This window comes from Bos grunniens, chromosome 18, assembly GCF_055505025.1.
Source record: "Bos grunniens cultivar Pamir isolate PY7600 chromosome 18, Bosgru_T2T1.0, whole genome shotgun sequence".
Taxonomy (NCBI): Eukaryota; Metazoa; Chordata; class Mammalia; order Artiodactyla; family Bovidae; genus Bos; species Bos grunniens.
The window spans coordinates 15198398-15216203 of record NC_141182.1 but is presented as its reverse complement, the minus strand read 5'-3'; the positions used below and the strand labels follow the sequence as shown (position 1 = coordinate 15216203).

General features: G+C 46.6%; 1 protein-coding gene across 13 annotated transcripts in view; it reads left to right on the top strand.

Moving 5' to 3' along the window:
• The first annotated feature begins 2085 nt into the window (after positions 1-2085).
• MYLK3 (myosin light chain kinase 3) overlaps positions 2086-17806 on the top strand; it is a 56729-nt gene continuing 41008 nt past the window's right edge. For 5 of the 13 annotated variants that reach the window (XR_015145424.1, XR_015145423.1, XR_015145422.1 and 2 more), the window contains exon 1: positions 13372-14038. Coding sequence is in view for 7 of the 13 variants with exons in the window: in XM_086350492.1 (XP_086206618.1) it covers positions 13562-14038 (477 nt within the window). In the remaining 6 variants the exon portion in view is untranslated. Of the gene's footprint in view, positions 2300-7625; positions 7973-13228; positions 14039-17806 lie in introns of those variants that run through there. The other 8 variants (XM_086350490.1, XM_086350491.1, XM_086350499.1 and 5 more) reach the window with 8 other exon arrangements.

Here is a 17806-nt window from a genome sequence, read left to right as displayed (position 1 = left end):
TACTAATAACAAATGTCCAGGCTTAAAACATCCTTATTTTTTTCCTACTGTTCTTTTCCTACTATTCCCTGACTGTTTTTCTGGTTTATTCACCATGTTTTAAGTTCTTGATTTACTCCTTATTCTTTTTGTTATAGGTCTTGAAACTGGAATCAATTTAACCTCAAAAAAAAATCAGTGTTAATTTTCAGATGAATCCTCTTTATAATAGTGTATAAGAATATCTATGACAAAAATACACACTTTCCTTGACTCTGTGGCAGAATGATACCCCTATACACCCCCACTCCCTCCACTCCCCGCTTTCACATTTCTTCATCTGTAGAAATCTGTGCTCACCTATGTAAGGTTGGATCACAACTCCAGCTTACACTCTGCTTTTAACAAATTCATTGAGCACTAAGCTATGTTAGGCACTGTTATATGCATTTCATTTTTATTATCTCATTTAATCCTCAAAATAGTCCCACACATTAGATTTAGAGAGGTTAAGGTACTTGTTTAAAGTCAGACAGTACGTGGTAGAGCTAAGCTTCAAACCTGGGTCTGCCTAACACCAAAGTTTGAGCTCTGGCCTCTGTGCCACAGATTCACCACTCAGCCAGTGAGCCCTCATGACTGCGTGAGAAGAGAAACCTCACTGGGAGGGTAGACGATGGCCCCCCCAAAAGGTATTCACATCCTCATCTCTGGAACCTGTGAATGTTACTTTTTATGGTGAAAAAGGACTTTGAAAATGTGATTAAGAACCTCAAGATGGGAAGATTATCTTGGATTATCCAGGTGAGACCTAAATACGGTCACATATATCATCATGCAAGGGAGGCAGGGGATCTGACACATGCACAGAAGGATTAGGAAGGCAGTGTGATCGTGGAAACAGAGTGCAGTGATTGACCAGAAACCAAGAAACGCCAGCTGCTACCAGAAGCTAGGAAGGGAAGGAATGATTTTCTCCTGGAGCCTCTGGAGAAAGCATAGCCCTGCTGACACCTTGGTTTGGCCCAGTGATATTAGTTTCAGACTTCTGGCCTCCAGAACTGCGAGAGAATAAGTTTCTGTTGTTTTAAGCCATTAAGTTTGTGGTAACTTTTTATGGCAATCACAGGTGACTTTGTGAGCTCTCTAGGCCAGTTTCCTTATGTAAATGAGAATATTAATGGTAATACTTAGAATTTAAAAAATATACAGTGCTGGCTTTTACCTTGCACAAGGTGAATGCTTGACAGAACTGTTACCACTTTTAGGATCTGATAGGAAGACATTTGTGGTGCTTTGGGAGAACACAAGAAAGAGGGGTGGTTAACCCAGCCTCTGGTTCATAAACGCACCTGACCATCCAGTAAGGTTAATGAAGGAGCTAAAATTGATTTAATTGATTTTTTTGCCAAATGACAGAGTTCACACACACACACACACGCAAAATCTCCACCCCTAATTTCTAAGAGTGACTGCAATCATCAGAGAAACTCTTTTCAGGTGATAACTCTTATTACCTGGTGGATGCCCCAGTGACTTTCTTATTTTTCTAGAGGTGATTCTGAATGGTCATTCCAGGACACGTTAATAAATGGACCGTAAAAATAAACACTGCAACTGGAGACTGGAAGTGTAAATTCAGTTGCCTATCAGGAATGTAATCTGTGACCATGACACTTTGTCCATAGAAATGAACAGAGGGAGGGCTGGACTGGCCTGGGGGCCTGGTTCCCAGGCATGTAAGGATTATTTCTCTCTGAGGGCTGGACAGGAGCCGAGCCAGAGAGTTTGCCTTTGAGCTGTTCCCATTTGTTCATCCAGCTCCCAGAGAGACGTCATTGCCTTCATTATGGGTTGCTCTGGGCTAGTGATGGAGGAGTTAGCAGGGTGGCCTGGAGTGGCTCTCTGCAGGCTGGTGCCAGCTGACACATGCCACTTAGGTTTCCAAGGAGCCAAGCTGTCCCCACTCACGCATGGCTGATGCACTTGTGGCTAAATGCGGTGCCGCTAGGGCCTCAGGCCAGATTCAGGGCAGGACATAGAATGCCACCTCCATCACCAGGGAAACAGTGGTCTGTGTGCGTGATTTAAACCAGGGCCAACAAGAAGGCTCAAAGGCACGGTCAGCAGAGGAAGGGAGACCAGAGAGTGGCTTGCATGGATTTTGTCTTGGGTTCTGACTGTTGACAAGCCACTTAACTGCCTGCATGTTTAGGTTTATCTGCATGTAAGATGGAGGGAACAATACGCATCTGACAGGGGACTTATGAAAACAGCATTTCTGATAGACCGCTCGGGATCCATGGATGGAAGGTGGTATGTAAGTGCAGATGGTAAACTGATGGTGTGTGTGTGTTTTCAGCAGGTGCCTTAAGGGCATGTAGACCCTCCAGAAAACACATTTAGAGTCTGACCAAAAGCAGACAATAGTAAAAACTAACAATCTTAAGTGCATGGATTTGTCTTTGGTTTTGTGCAGCTATCAGGGAATTACATGTGTAATTCAGACTTCAAAACTATTTTATTTTCAAACATAGCTGTGATTAGTCGTACTTAAGGCTCAAATCATTTGAGAATGCTGTAGTTGATTGTTTGCAGATGTTTGCCAACTTTGCTCTAAAAAAAATTCCCAAATTAATTCTACTGTAGTTTAATGAGTTGCATGTGTAGTCTGGAATGTTTGTTTCCAAGTCGGAAGGGGGCAAAAATCTATTTAAAAATCAGTGCAAAGAGGAATCCTTTCTCTATCCCTGGGGGTTTACTGTTTCTGAGGAGTCCTGAATCTGTTACATATACATTTGTTGTGTTCATTTAAGGTTAAGCAATCGTGTTAATTTAAGGTTAAGCAATCGAGGTCTGACCTCTCTATAAGGTTACTAAATGTCATTTTCTGTCAGCTGGGTTCCTGGGGGAGTCTGTTCTTGGTCAATTAACCTCTCACTTGTGCATATTGTTGTCTAGAATAATTCCTGTGGGTCCAGATGAATCATGACTATTACAGAAAAAAAAAAAAACACACACACACAAATAATACACTTAAAAGTTAGAATAATTATATAAATGAAATATAGAAAAGAAAGATCATCTGCAATTCTCTGATGCAGAATTAACCATATTGGCATATATGTATATTTTAAACAAAAATGGGATTCTAATGTCTGTACTTGGCTGTTTTGCAACCTGCTTTTGAGGTGAAACCTTCACCTATTGGATCTGGGAGGAACACCATAGATCCTCAGAGTGTCTGACCCTGTACAGTGAGGAGGGGTCCTGCTTTGGTTGCAGGCATGGCGGTGGGGAAGTGGGGGTGGAATGAGGGCCTCAGAGCATCAGTCAGCATTTATGAAAGGAGTTTCAAAGACTTGTTCTCTCAGATGCCATTCCACTTCCTTAGCGCTAATGTGTTTTGGCAACAGCATACATCCCAGAACTGGTAAACACTTGCTGCTTTTAGTTTCTGTGTGGATGACAATCCTGTGCCCTCCCAATCCATTTACATTCCATCAGATCCACTGGTTCCTCCTTCCTCCCTTTTTTTCCATACTAACAGAACTTGGTAAGGCATACAGCACAATGCACAAATCTTATAGCCTTTTGGATTGAATACTACAGACCTGTATGCACATATAAAACATCTCCAACATCCCAGAAGTGGCTCTGTGTCCCCTCTGAGTCAGTCCCTCCTACCTCTAGGTAATCAATCTGTTCAGTCTTAGACACGAATTTTACTATGTTATTTCCCACCTAAAAACATTCCACAGGATTATTGTCCCTTTATCTTGCCCCTTTGGGTCTAAATGTCTCTGCTTGACTTTCCAGGTCCACTTTCTTAAGAGTCCTGCCTGCTGGATCATTTGGGCCTCCATTGACACCTCGTGGCCCAAGACTAGTATCTGCACTGTCACTCCCATCTGCCAGACTATCTGGAGCTCTGTTCACTCCGTGCCCTCACCTTTCCCTGGCCTGCCTGAATCTCACCCATCCTTCAAGGCTCAGCTCAAGTCCGGTTTCCACCAAGAAGTCCTTTCACTTTGCTAAAATTTGTTTCCAATTTCTTTACCTCCCACTTACACTCTGAATTGGTTGACATCAAGTAACCAAGTTTCTGCAGAGACTTGGGCCCATGGAAGGCAGGCCACTCTGCCGTTCCTACTTACTATTCCCAGTGACCCTCCACAGTCAGCAGCACAGTTTTCCAAACCCTCCCTCCTTCTCTCACCCGTTCTCTTGCATCATGGGGCTGCCTCAGGTCTGCTGCTCCCCAACCCCAAACCCTGCTCCCGGTCTGAAGCCCCCTCTTTCCTTCCCCTTCTTGGTGCTTTGCTACCCAGCTCACCAAATTCTCTCCTGCAGACCTCAGATTCCACCCATTCTTTAGATTTGACAGGAAAAATCCTGAGACCAAGCTCTCCTCAGAGGGTAGGGACAGATTGAGGACTGAGAATTCAAGCAGATGAAGGTGGGCTGCTTTTTTATCAGATACGGGAGGCCTGGGAACACTGGTACATCACATGATTTTGCCCTATCCCACCCACATCCCTCACACCCAGCAGTTAGTGGCTGTCCCATCTTCTCTGTTGTTCCAGTGTGTTACCCTTGCTTCCACCCAGACTTTCTGAGTTTCCCATGGCACAAGCAGAGATCTGAGCTCACAGGTATCAGCACAGCAAAGGGTTTAAATAAGATATTGCTGTTAAAGTGCTAAGCACAGTGTCTGCCATGGTCAGGCTCAGGGCTAATATAAAAAGCCTGCAACTCTTTCTCTGATTCCTGTCAAGCCAGGTGTGTTAGGGGTCTCAAAGTGAGTGTGTGTGTGTGTGTGTGTGTGGCCAGAAACCCTACCTACTATAGTGAACACAGGCCCTGGGGCCATGGCCAGCTCTGCACTGACTTTCCCTGGGACCCTCAGTCTCTTCTTGAGGAAAATAAGAATCATAATCCATGCAACTTAGATGAGTGTAAGTGTGAGCACACGTCAAAGCGCTTGGCAGGTGGGGACACCTTACCAGTATGAGCCGACAGGCAGTACAATATGTTGGCATGAAGCTTATTGGCCTAGTTCCAACTTGCAAATAAAATTGTGTTTCTAAATTAGCAGTTGGAAAATGCAGCCCCCTAGAGAAAATCGGGTTCTAGACAAGATGTTCCAATTAGACTCCTCCGGCTGTAAGCAGGCTTGGGAGTTTGGCTGCCTGCATTGATATACAGGGTCTTACACACTTACAATAGACACACTTACAATAAAAGTCTGTCTAGTCAAAGATATGGTTTTTCCAGTAGTCGTGTATGGATGGGAGAGTTGGACTATAAAGAAAGCTGAGCACCAAAGAATTGATGCTTTTGAACTGTGGTGTTGGAGAAGACTCTTGAGAGTCCCTTGGACAGCAAGGAGATCCAACCAGTCCATCCTAAAGGAAATCAGTCCTGAATATTCATTGGAAGGACTGATGCTGAAGTTGAAACTCCAATACTTTGGCCATGTGATGCAAAGAACTGACTTACTTGAAAAGACCCTGTTGCTGAGAAAGATTGAAAGCAGGAGGAGAAGGGGACAACAGAGGATGAGATGGTTGGATGGCATCACCGACTCGATGGACATGAGTTTGAGTAAGCTCCAGGAGTTGGTGATGGACTTGGAAGCCTGGCATGCTACAGTCCATAGGGTCGCAAAGAGTGGGACATGACTGAGCAACTGAACTGAACTGAACTGAACACAGACTTTGGAAAGTGACTTTGTCATCCCAAACCTCAGTTTACTCACCTGTGAAATGGGGATATAGTTTCTTTGTCTTAGAATTGTTGTGGGGGCAAAAGTAATTTATGTGACAATGTAGCACAGTGCCTGACACATAGAAATGCTTGATAAATAATAGTCCTTTATTTCCTAAATAAGTGTTGCTCTGGACATGTTGAATGAATTAATAGCTGCTAGTGCGGATTTGATTTATGAGGGTCCTTTTTGTTCTTCTCTGATATTTTCAGGCTTATTCCATCTGACCATGCTCGGCTGGGAACAATTTTGACTAGGCATGTGAGAAAGGAATTTACAAAGTGAAAAGCTTCAACCAGGGGTAGAAATGCTGCCTACAGAAGACAGTGAGATCTGGGAGCAACCCCACCAGCCACCTGAGAGCTAGCGAGGAGGGTCCCTGAGGCCCAGGCCTGTCATGAAGCTGTCGTTTCCGTCTCTGCTTCTTCAGAGCTCCCAACTTGCCTCTGGTTTTATTCCTAAGTGCAATTCCTGGATTCATCCTGGCAGGACTTTTGGTATCTTTCTGGGTAGGCAGATGAGATAAGCAGTAGATGATTTTCTACAAAAGAATAAGTAACTATTATAATATCTAGGGGCCCCAACCCTGTGCCCAGTCCCCCCACCCCCACGCCCCATCTCCTCAGACAACTGTCCAGGATGAGCCTGTGGGCAGAGGCCAATTTCATGACACACACACCATTCTCAAATCCAGCAAGCAGGGCGGAGATTTCCATGGTCACTCTGAGGGCAACAGTTTGGTCCGGTCTTTGCCTTTGACTTACTCGGTGGCCTTTAAAAAGCCCCTTCTCCTCTCCAGATCTCAGACTGTACATCTACAAAATGATGGGGTTGACCCTTACAGTCTCTGAAGTTCCTCCTGTCTCTGAAAGTGGCAGAGTGGTGTGAGTTATCAACCTGGGTTGGAATTCTGGCTCCACTGTTTTCTGACTGTGTGGCCTTGGGGGAGCCCCTTAAGTTCTTTAGATTGATCTCCCTCTGTAAAATGAGGTGATAAATAGTAATCTACCCTATAGGGTTGTACATGCCTTCTCAGTCCCTCAGTCATGTCTGACTCTTTGCAACCCTGCAGACTGTAGTCTACCAGGCTCCTCTGTCCATGGGATTTTCCAGACAAGAATACTGGAGTGGGTTTCCTCCTCCAGGAGCTCTTCCAGGTCCAGGGATTGGACCCAAGTCTCCCGAGTCTCCTGCATTGGCAGGCAGATTCTTTACCACTGAACCACCTGGGGAACCCACACTATAGGTTTGTAGCAAAGTCTAAATAAGACATTTGCATTTAAAGTACTTAGTACAGAATCTGCCCATGGTCAGGTTCAAGAAAGCAAGCTAAATATCAAAAACCTGCACCCCCTACTCTGATTGCTGTCAGTCAGGCCAGGTGAATTGGGCCCTGGAGTGATATGTGTGCATATATGTCTGTCTGTCTGTGGATGCATGCCAGGGCATGTGGAGGGTTTGGCCTCCCCCAGAGCACTCTGGGTAGATCTGTCCAAGGAGCCTCCCTGAGGGTAACAGCTGAGTTGGAGCAGGCATCTCATTCAGCAGAAGCCACCGCTCATGGCCTTCTCTTCACTGCAGCATGTCCCAGTCTTTGAGGTTCCAGATATCTTCATTGCTTCTTGAGTAGTTTTACTTAAAGAGGCAATTACTGATCCCTCCCAGCCTGGATGTGAGCAGCCCCCATGAAGAAAGCAACCTGTTCTATTGCTGTCCAGGGCTTTGCTCTGTCCTGGAGGGCTGCCGGAAGGCAAGGAGTCTTAGCTCTTCTTCTGGCCCCTGCACCCAGGTTCTGGATTTTGAACTCAGGTCAGCTCTGTCTGAGGACTCAATCCCTTCTTTTTTCTGTTGTTGGACCACACAGCGTTTGTTTCACACTGGACACTCAGCTAAGTGATGCAGGAAGTAGGCCCCCAGGAAGCCAGATACCGCCTAGCAAAGCAGATAACCAAGTGAAGCCTCTGGATGCCTCTGGGGCCCGGGGCAGGCTCAGAGATAAGCGGAAATGCCAGGCTTATCGCTGCAGCCCGAGTTCTAGAGAAGCCATCCTGGCCAGCCCACCTCGTTCCCTGGGCTCCGGGCAGTCGGGCATCTCTAAGCAGAGTAAACACTGGGCTGGCACGGCCGCAGCAGCAGGACAGGACGCTGTGCCTCACTCCGGCACTTCTCAGTCCCAGCGCCAGAGGCCAGCAGCGGGCGTCGAATTACACCCAGATATTTGCGGTAAGCAGGCCGGTCTGCTTTGAAGTAGGAACCCAAGTAACAATTATTAGGTTCACAGGACAAAGGGAGCCTCAGTGAATCTGAGTCCTCTTGGACCAAGAAACTCCATCAGCAGAAACTTTTGGTTGATGAGTACAGCCTGGGGGTGGTCAGCACAGGCCTTTCCCGATGTGGTGGGCAGACAAGGCCAAGGGGCAGCTAACCCCAAAGTTGTCCACGTTGAACCCTGCGAGACTTTCTGAGGTTCTGTTTCATCCCTGGTTTCCTTTCGGGAGTAAGTGCAGCTTCGTGGAGGACGTGTTTGCCCTTTCTTGTTGCACATCATGAGTGGTGCATGCGGGGTGGTGGCCTGGGGGAGGTCAGGTGGCTGGGGGAGCTGATTTAGGTTTGGGAAGACACACCCTTGTCCCCTGCCCCTACCCCACAATGAGGTGACTGAGTAGGCTGCCGTGCTGGTGGGCTGTCCGTCTGGGCTGGGATGGTGAGGGGTGGTGAGTTCCAATCTCTACTGTTTTCGTGTACTTACTGTGTGCCAAGTGCTGTGCTGAGTGTTTTGCTTATCTGAATACTCAAATAGCCCTGAGGCTATTGCACTGTTACGAGCCCCTTTTACAAATGAAGAACACCGTGTTCAGGGAGGTTAAGTAAGTTCCAGCTGGCCCTTACGGGCACTTAGGTGTACTTACCTACTTGTATATATGTGGCCTCAAGATACGTGGCCTCCATCTCTCAGAAAATTGTCTTATTTGACTTTGTTAGAACAAGACCCTTCACTGCCTTGTGCTGCCACACTTGTTATGAGTCCACAAACATGCAAATTCTACCACGTTGGCCTCCCCCAGATGTTGTACCTGTGAGCTCCGCAAAACCTACTTCCCATCCTGCTCCCCAGCAGCAAACACAATGAAGTCTTTGAGCAGTTCTTTCTGGTGTTTGCTTCCAATTCTCTCCTCATCAATTTTGTTCATTATGTATGGATTTCCTTTTAAGAGAAATGAAGATTTAGCTCTCTCCATTTTCCCTTTACAACTCTCATAATATTATATATCACTGCTTTAACTTAATACAGTATTTACTTTATTATGGCATAATATAATACATATATAATGTAACATTATAATGTGTGTGCTGTGCTTAGCCACTGTCTGACTCTTTGTGACGCCATGGACTGTAGCCCGCCAGGCTCTTCTGTCCATGGGGATTCTCCAGGCAAGAATGCTGCAGTGGGTTGTCATGCTCTCTCCAGGGTATCTTCCCAAGCCAGGAGTTGAACCCAGGTCTCCCACATTGCAGGCAGATTCTTTACTATCTGAGCCACCAGGGAAACCCAAGAATACTGGAGAGAATTGCCATTCTCTTCTCCAGGGGATCTTCCCGACCCAGAAATCCAACAAGGGTCTCCTGCATTGCAGGAAGATTCTTTACCAGCTGAGCTACCAAGGAAACCCAAAAGTCTGATGCTCTACCAACTGAGCTATCCAGGCTCCTATATAAATATTATTCATTGAAAATTCAATCATGTACTTAAAAAATTTTTTTTAATTTTTTAGTTGGAAGATATTGCTTTACAATGCTGTGTTGATTTCTGCTGTACAACAACACAAATCAGTCATTATGTATATAACCCTTCCCTCTTTTGCCTCCCTCCCCTGGTCCCATCCCACCCCTCTTGGTCATCACAGAGCTCCACGCCAGTCTCCCTGTAATCGTGTATTTTGATTTCATTCTTTCCTGGACTCTGATTTTCTTGGAGACTCTGATTCCTTCTGTTCCCCTTTTGCCCCGTGGCTGGCATTGTACTGATGGCTGACATCTGAGCACTCACTGTGTGCCAAGCTTTGTTCCAGGCGCCTCGCAAGCATTCTCAAGTGACCCTCCTGACAACCCCATGAAGCATGTGCATTGCTATTATGTTACACTCCAGGAAGTACAGACTGAGAGAGGTTAAATAAACTGGCCCACGATCCTGCCTAATAACAGGCAGAGGCAGGAGTTAAATCCTGGTCATCTGACCCTAGGCCCCATACTCGTAACATTTTACATGTCTTTAACTCTATTATATTTCATAATGTCTGTAGTATTTCTTTGATAAATTCCTTTCCTCTTTCTTTCCTTTCTCCACCTGAACTCCAGTTAATTAGATGTAGGACCAGCTTAATCCACTGTCTCTCTTTCTTTTTTCTCCTATTGTACACATCTTCAGCTTTCAGTTCTGTTTTCTGGAATATTATCTTATTCCAGATAAGATAATATCTTCCTATCCCTGTATTGGATTTTTAAATGTTAACATTCATATTTGTAATTCCCAAGACCTTTTATTCTATGCTTGTTCTTTTTCCACAGTACTCTCTTCTTTTTCAGTGGATGGAAGAATCTTTCACACTTTTCTGTGGTTACTAATGAGAGCCTTTTTTGAAACTTTCTTGTTTCTTTGTTCCCTGTTTCTGCCACAATATATTTCTGTTTATTTGTTTGGGGCTCCCCTTTTTATCTTGGGAGCTTTCTCTGAATACCTGGTGATCCCTTTTTTCTGTGCATATTTCAGAATAAGGCACTGAAACCTGGCTGGTGGGTTGAGGCTTGTTGACCGCTTGGCTCTGTTGAGGATCAGATGATCCTCAGAGCATAGCACTGTTGTACTGTGGACCGCTGCATCTCTTCAGAAACAGATCTGTGATCTGCAGGGAATGGGGGGCAGGAGAAGAGTCACGGCTTTGAATGGACTCCTCAGCCTTGAGTTTCTGCTCCCCTCTTCCTCCAACTGGGATCTCAGGGTCCACAAGCCTCTCTAAGGTTCTTCAGGAAAAGCTGGCTATCACCATAAAGACATTGGAAGACTCTTGGGGTTCAGTGCACACTGACACAGCCTCTGGCAAACAGAGGTCTGTGCCTTTCTGGGAGTGGAGTGGCTGCCAGTCATCACCCAGGAAAGATGAGGTGTCACTGAACTTGCTACTCTGTGACCATCCAGCTTGGTTGCCTCTTCTCTGACCTGTGTTCTCTTGACTTGGTGGGTGGAATGCCTCCCCTGTCCTCTGGGCAGGCACCATTGCCCCAAAAATATTGCCCATGGCTCTTGCTGTGCCCTCTAACTGAGGGAGCTGGAGAGAAGCCATGCACCCACCCTCAGAAAACGGATGTGCTCATAAACTCATTTCTTCTGGAGGCTGAGAAATGAAAGGGCTTCACAGTTGGTGTTCATCAAGGAGGCCTAAGGACTTGTCCTGTCGGCATATTCTGAGCTTTCTCCCAGAGGCTCCTAGAGTTTACTTCTGGGAATTGTGAGGGCTTCTTGCCCTCTGCTCATCTGATTGTTCTGGGAAACCCCAGCTGCAGCCTCCTCCTTCCACTTTCTCCCAGGGATCAGCCCAGCCACCTGCTCCTATTGGCGCCTCCTTAGTTCATTCCTTCTATATAGTTGCCTTGAATACCTACATCCCAGGCATGTTGGTGTGCTGGGGATCATGGCAAGCCAAAGGGGTGCTGTTCTGGGCTCAGGGGCCTTCAGAGTAGTTCTGGAACAGTGGATGACACAGCAGACACATTCACAGTAAACCCGCTGACTTGCAATTACTTGTCGCTTAAGGGAGACCAGGGGCAAATCCTTTTGCAATTCGAATAATTAGCTTTTTGATATAAATAGATGTCTGGGACACTAACTTGTGACCATTGTGTTCATCTAGACTTTCAAAATATCTTTCCAGACTTTATTAACCCAGGACTTGCCTGGAAGCAGGCTGCTCTGAGATCTCTAGAGCAGCGGTCATAGTGAAGCAGCCTGTGCCAAGCAGTGGTAGGAACGGTCTCCCAGAGACAGCATCTGTCTCTTTAGACTGTGGGGACTTCCTTTCACAAAGATTATCAGGACCTACTGAAGGACATTGTGCTGAGTGTTAGACTTCCAGAGCTTTCTCTAGGTGGACATTTCCCAAGGTTGGGTCCAGGGAACCCCACTTCCACAGGGAAGTGTTCAGCAGGAAGTGCGGGGAAGGAGTGAGTCCCCGGTCGGATGCTGATTTCTTCCTGTGGCAGATGACTGCTGCTGAGGTACAGAGTGAGTCCCCAGCTGTGTGCCCAGTGTGCCTCAAATTTCTTTTTCCAAGGACAGTTTATCTGTGTGTTTTAAATCACAGTAAATGTAACAGACCAGTGCTCTTTGGAGCATGCTCTGGGCCATTCCACCAATGACACCTGGTCTGTGCTCCCAGAAATGGGTCTGGCTTTCTATATGGGCTGCTAAGGGCAGTTATCCTGACAGAGGAGGGTGGCAAGGGGTTTGTGGTCAGGCTGCCCACTGCATTTACCACTCATCTGCAGCTTCAGAAAGCTAAATGATCCCAAGGTGCTTTTAGACGTCAGAGTTCCAGGTTGAATTTATTCTCATAATTGCTTTCATTCAGAAGGAGGGGGTTTAAGGGGATGCTAATGCTCACCTCCCTGCTGCTGGCCTTCACCAGAGATACGCTGTCCTCAGGAGGTTGTATGCCTGGGGCCACCTTGGACAGAGTCCCTCTCTGGCCCTGCTTTCTCTCTATGAAGACCTGGAGGCAAGTGGTGCCCGTGGACTGCTCCCTGGCAGCCTCAGGCACTAGGGTGCCCCCTTGTCCCCCACCTTAGTGTCAGCTTGAGCATGTCCTTTTGTCTACTGTATTATTGACATTTCTGTGAAAGTTTCATTTGAACCAAGGGTTTCTGATGCTAAAACATTTGGAAACCACTGGAAACACAGGTCCCCTTGCTCTCTGAGGCCCTACTGTGTCTGTTTCAGTTTTGCAGTTTACAGACTGAAGGGGTGGCTGGCAAATGGTCCCCAGAGGGCTCTGCAAGGAACATGGCCTGCATGATGACGCTTGGGGAGTAACTTAGGCCCTCGCTAGCCCCTCACTTCTATTTTTAGGTACAAGTGATTAGTGTCTGGGGGCCCCATGTGGGGAGGGACATGCACACCCACCTCTACAGCAGCCTAAACACCTTTGCGGTATCAGCAAAGTAGGGGCAACAAAATTTTGTTTTTAATTTGCAAAAGAATCAAATTTTTTCATCATGGCAAAGATCAGAACTCTGTTGAATGCCCTCACATTTCTTCCTGTTTTGGTCTTGCTTCTTATTGTGAATTGGGTGTGTATGTGGTTTGGGTGGGAGCCACGTACTTCTCAGTGCTTTGGGTCTCTTAAGTCCTTACTCTGCCCTGGTGTTCCTTATAGAGTCCAGCTTTTGGGACGTTACCTAAAGGATTCCTTTTCTTCTAACCTTTAGTTTCAGCTACATGAACGCCTGCCTGTCCTGGGCAGATTCTTAAAATATTTGCCCATCAGCAGCCTCTCAGAAAGGAATGTTAAATGCTGCCATGATGTCAAAGGGGCCCCGAGGAGAAGGGCCTGGGCCAAGCCCAGCCTGTCACTCATGGCCACAGCAGAGTGGGAGATAAGCAAAGGCAACGGCTTGTAGAAAGCCTGGTCCTCTGGGCTCCCTGAACAACCCAGGCAGTCCCTAGCTAAAGAACAATGAACTTCCAGACACCACTGCCCAAGTAAAAGCCAGAGGTCTGTGGCTCTTCCGAATCTGCACTCTTGAAGAGTCTTCATCAGGATGTCAGGAGCCCCTAAGGAGAGTTTGGGGCCTCAGGGGCTACCGGGGCTGGGCAAGGCCTGCTTAACCACCATGGACAAAAAGCTCAACATGCTGAATGAGAAGGTTGACAAACTGTTACATTTCCAAGAAGACGTCACGGAGAAACTGCAGTGTGTGTACCGAGGCATGGGCCACCTGGAGCAAGGCCTGCACCGGCTGGAGGCCTCCCGCGGTCTGGGCCCGGCTGGGGCCGACCGCTCCCCACCGTCTGATGCTCAGGCTGGGTGGCCGGAGGTCCTGGAGCTGGTGCGGGCCGGGAGGCAGGATGCCGCCCAGCAGGGCGCCAGGCTTGAAGCCCTCTTCCGGATGGTGATGGCCGTGGACAAGGCCATAGCTTTGGTGGGGGCCGTGCTCCAGAACTCGAAGGTGGTGGATTTCATCATGCAAGGGAGTGTCCCCTGGAGGAAGGGAAGCCTGGCCGACGTCCCTGAGGAGGTTGGTTCCTGCTTCTGTGCCCCAGTGCCCTTCTGGCTGGAAGGGAGGCTCAGGGCCCTGGTGGGTTGCCCAGACAGGAAGCTAGTCTTCGGAGAGCGGGAGTGCTGTTGTCTCCTCTAGTGTCTCCTGCATGACTTGTTGATGGGAAAAAGGAGAGATGGAAGCTTAAAGGCCATAGGTGGATTTCCAGACAGGGCAGGACGTTTGGGTTTCTCCCTTGTGCCCTGGCAAAGACCGTGGGGCCCTGGGCAGTGCAGGGCGCCTAAAAGTGGGGGACAAATGAGCCACCAGGGAGAGGAGGGCAGTTACACTTATCTGACATCCCAGGGACTTCTCTCCTTACACCTGGGGTGGGCGAGAGGTGGGGAGCACTCAGTTTACCCTGACAGAGTCCCTCCTTCGGAAACACAGACCCCCCTTCCTGTCCCCAACCTTGTGCTGTGTCCCTGAGTGGGCGGAGTATGCAGCTGCCTGTGGGGAGATGAGTGTTGACAGTGGCCCACGGGGGACACAGGCCGGGGCCAGAGCCTGGGGGTGGTGTGGCATTTCTGGGAGTGGCTGTTCCCAAGGGTTGCATAATCAGATCCACTGGCTAAAGGACGCTTGGCTGGGGTGCGGGGTGTTTGTGTGTGCATATGTATGAGGTGTGTAAAGGCAACACTCTGTTTGGGAGCAGCTAAGGGTCAGCCACCTAGCAACTCGCAGATGATGGCCTGGAGCTACCCTTTCAGATCTTTGCAGCTCTCCCCCTCATGGAATCTGAGCTTGACTCTGTGTCAGTGACTGAGGCTTTCCGGAGCAAGGCTGCAGGACTTTGCCTTCCTCCCCGCCCCCAGCCAGGCCAGAAGTCACTTTGCAGACCCCTTTCCCTCCTGGCCTGCAGCTTCTCCACAGCAGGCCCCTCCCGCGCAGCTTTCTGCTTTCTGCACCTCCTCTGAGAGTCGAGCCTGTAGGGAAGATATGACCTTCTGCTCCTGACTCTGATAACCAACCTCAGCTTTAAAAAAGAAAAGAAATCTAATTTATGCACATGGCAAAAATCATTCTCCCTCCTACTCATCCCCCAGTCCCCAGGACAACCCTCCTCTCCCAACAATCATAGGAGCCTATTTCCGGCGAAACCTTCCTGACAGAGACTGTTAATCTCTAAGCACATTGGTATACACACCACCCTCTTTGTTTTGTTTTAACTAAAATATTATTCACATTGTACTGGGCTTGACTATTTTAAAACTTTTTTGGGCATTATTTTGGGCATTGTTTCATATTTATATCTAGAAAGCGTTCTTGTTCTTGTTTTTTAAGTTGCAGAGAGTTCTATTTTTGAGAATGTGTCTTAATTTGTTAATCAGTCCCATATCATTGTGTACATTATTTCTCATTTTTAGCTTTTATAAATAATGATGCAGTGACTATCCATGGAATAGTGAGTTTATCTATATGACACACTCCTAGAAGTGACAATGCGAAGCCAAAGGGTAAATTTATACAATAAATAAAGCCAAACCAACCTTCAAAGAAGTTATTCTAATTAAGTAACATATGGGAATGCTTGTTGCATTCCTATTTTTGCTAACAAAGCATATTCTCCAGTTTTTCATTCATTGTCTGGCAAATGAAAACATCTTATTATGCATGTGTTTCTTTAAAAAAATTTTTTTAATATAAAAAATGTCAAATGAATAAAAATAGATTAGTATAATGAACCTTATCAGCCCACAACTAGAGGCTGTTTCCCACCCACTTCCCTCTTTCCAGATTATCTTAAGGAAAATCTGAGACATTGGATCATTTCTTCCATATGCAACTCAGCTAATATATCTAAAACATAAGGGGTCTTTTAAAAAACATTATCCTGATACCCTTCATATCTAAAGGTAAACAGTAATTTGATGTTACCAACCAGTGTTCAAATGTCCCTGATCAGCTAATGTTTTATTTGTTTACTTTTAAAATTTGTTTATTTGAGTTAAAATCCAAATAAGGCAATCGGTTATATCTTTTTAAAACAAACTCTTTTTTTTTTTAATTCATACATTTTCCCTCTTTTCCATTTCTTTTTTTTGCCTTTTTCTCGATTTTTAAGAATTCTTCATATATAAGTGAAGTTAGCTGTCACACGTGTTGCAGATATTTAGGCATTTCTGGATAAGGCAAAGTCACGGAACTTTCTGTTTTCTTGCCACAGTTCTTGCCTGTGATTGATCTGGAACATGACTGATCTCTCTTCTGGTCTTTGTATTTAATATACACGTCAGTAGCTATCTACAGGGCTAGATCTAGTCTCCCAGTTAGGCTGTCAGCTCCTTACCTTACCCCCGTGAGAAACCTCTGCTTCCTTCTGTGTGCTGGCAGGGCTTTCTCACAGAGGGTGTCAGAAAAGGGGCCATTAAATAGCTGAGACTGAGCCCCAGCTTTTAAACACACTGTGGATGCTGAAAATAGTGCATTGTGGAGACTTTCTGGAGATCCTCTTCTATTTCCTAGGAGAGTATGGGCATTGCAATTTGTGGAATTGAATTCAGTCCTAGCGCTGGCTGCCAGGACTTCATGAAGCTTCTCCTCAGGCCTGGATTGCCCAGTGACACTTCATTTGGTAGTAGCAATGGATCAGATTATTACTGGAAGCCATATGCTGTCTCATGGATGGAGTCAGGCTCAGCCAGGGTGTACAGAATCGCAGTCAAACTGCCCAGAATGCATCAGTCCTCAAGGTGCCTAGGTATTTGGGGTTTATCCTCCTTCTTCTGAATACATCAAAACAAGGCTAGGACCAAAAGATTGAGCTTTGAAGTCAAAATCCAGCTCTGCCTGTGTGTGTGTGTGTGTGTGTGTGTGTGTGTGTGTGTGTGCATGCATCTCCCTCTACCAAACACAGGGGGAGGGAGAAGATAGTCTGAACCCCACAAGGTCTGCCAAAGGACAATCTGTTTGAATCAGTCTGTTTGACTCTTTCTCCACTGGTAGGTGAAGTAGGAGGCAGCCGTGATAATGCTTCCAGTTCCCCAACTACGGGGCTGGCAGGACAGAGTCTGTAGAAAGAGACCCAGGGAGAGATCTCTGTAGAGCAGGGGATCCAGGTCACGATGATGCTGGTGATAATCATGATGACAACAGCCAACCTTATTAAGTGTTCCCATGTGTTATGCTGTTACCATTAAGAGGGCAAAACTTGCTGTCCTGGAATCACAAAGACATGAACAGGAAACAAGACGAGAGAAGTGGTCACAGGGTAGGAAAATCAGTGGAAGCAAGCAGAACCCTGTGTACTGCCCTCCGCTCCCACCCCAACTACAAAGGCCCCTCCGCACTCCCTACCTTTTGTTTGTAAAAAAGCTGAAGTCTCCCAGGCCTCGCTGAGTCACAAAAGAGCGGACTCAAGCAGCTAATGATTAGGACACTAGAGTCACAGACCCAGTGTCTGATGCACGCTCCTGAGTTGTTTCACAGATACTATAACTGCCACCAGAGGGAAAAGGCCAGCTGCATATTGACCAGACTGCAGCCATGCCATGAACTGCTCCATCTTGAGCAGTACTGAATTTATGGCTAGGGCAATTTCAAGAACTGGCCTCAAGAGAATGGGATTAACACTGTTGTTCATAATAATCTATAACTTTGTGGGTATTAGAATAATTGTAGCTTGCTCTGCCCATGTGTGTAAGCAGGAAACTAAAATTGTCAGCAAAGAGATGGTACAGATCCATGTCAACATTTTCACTCTGAAAATACAGTGTCCTATGTCAGCATGAAGAATTTACAGAAGTC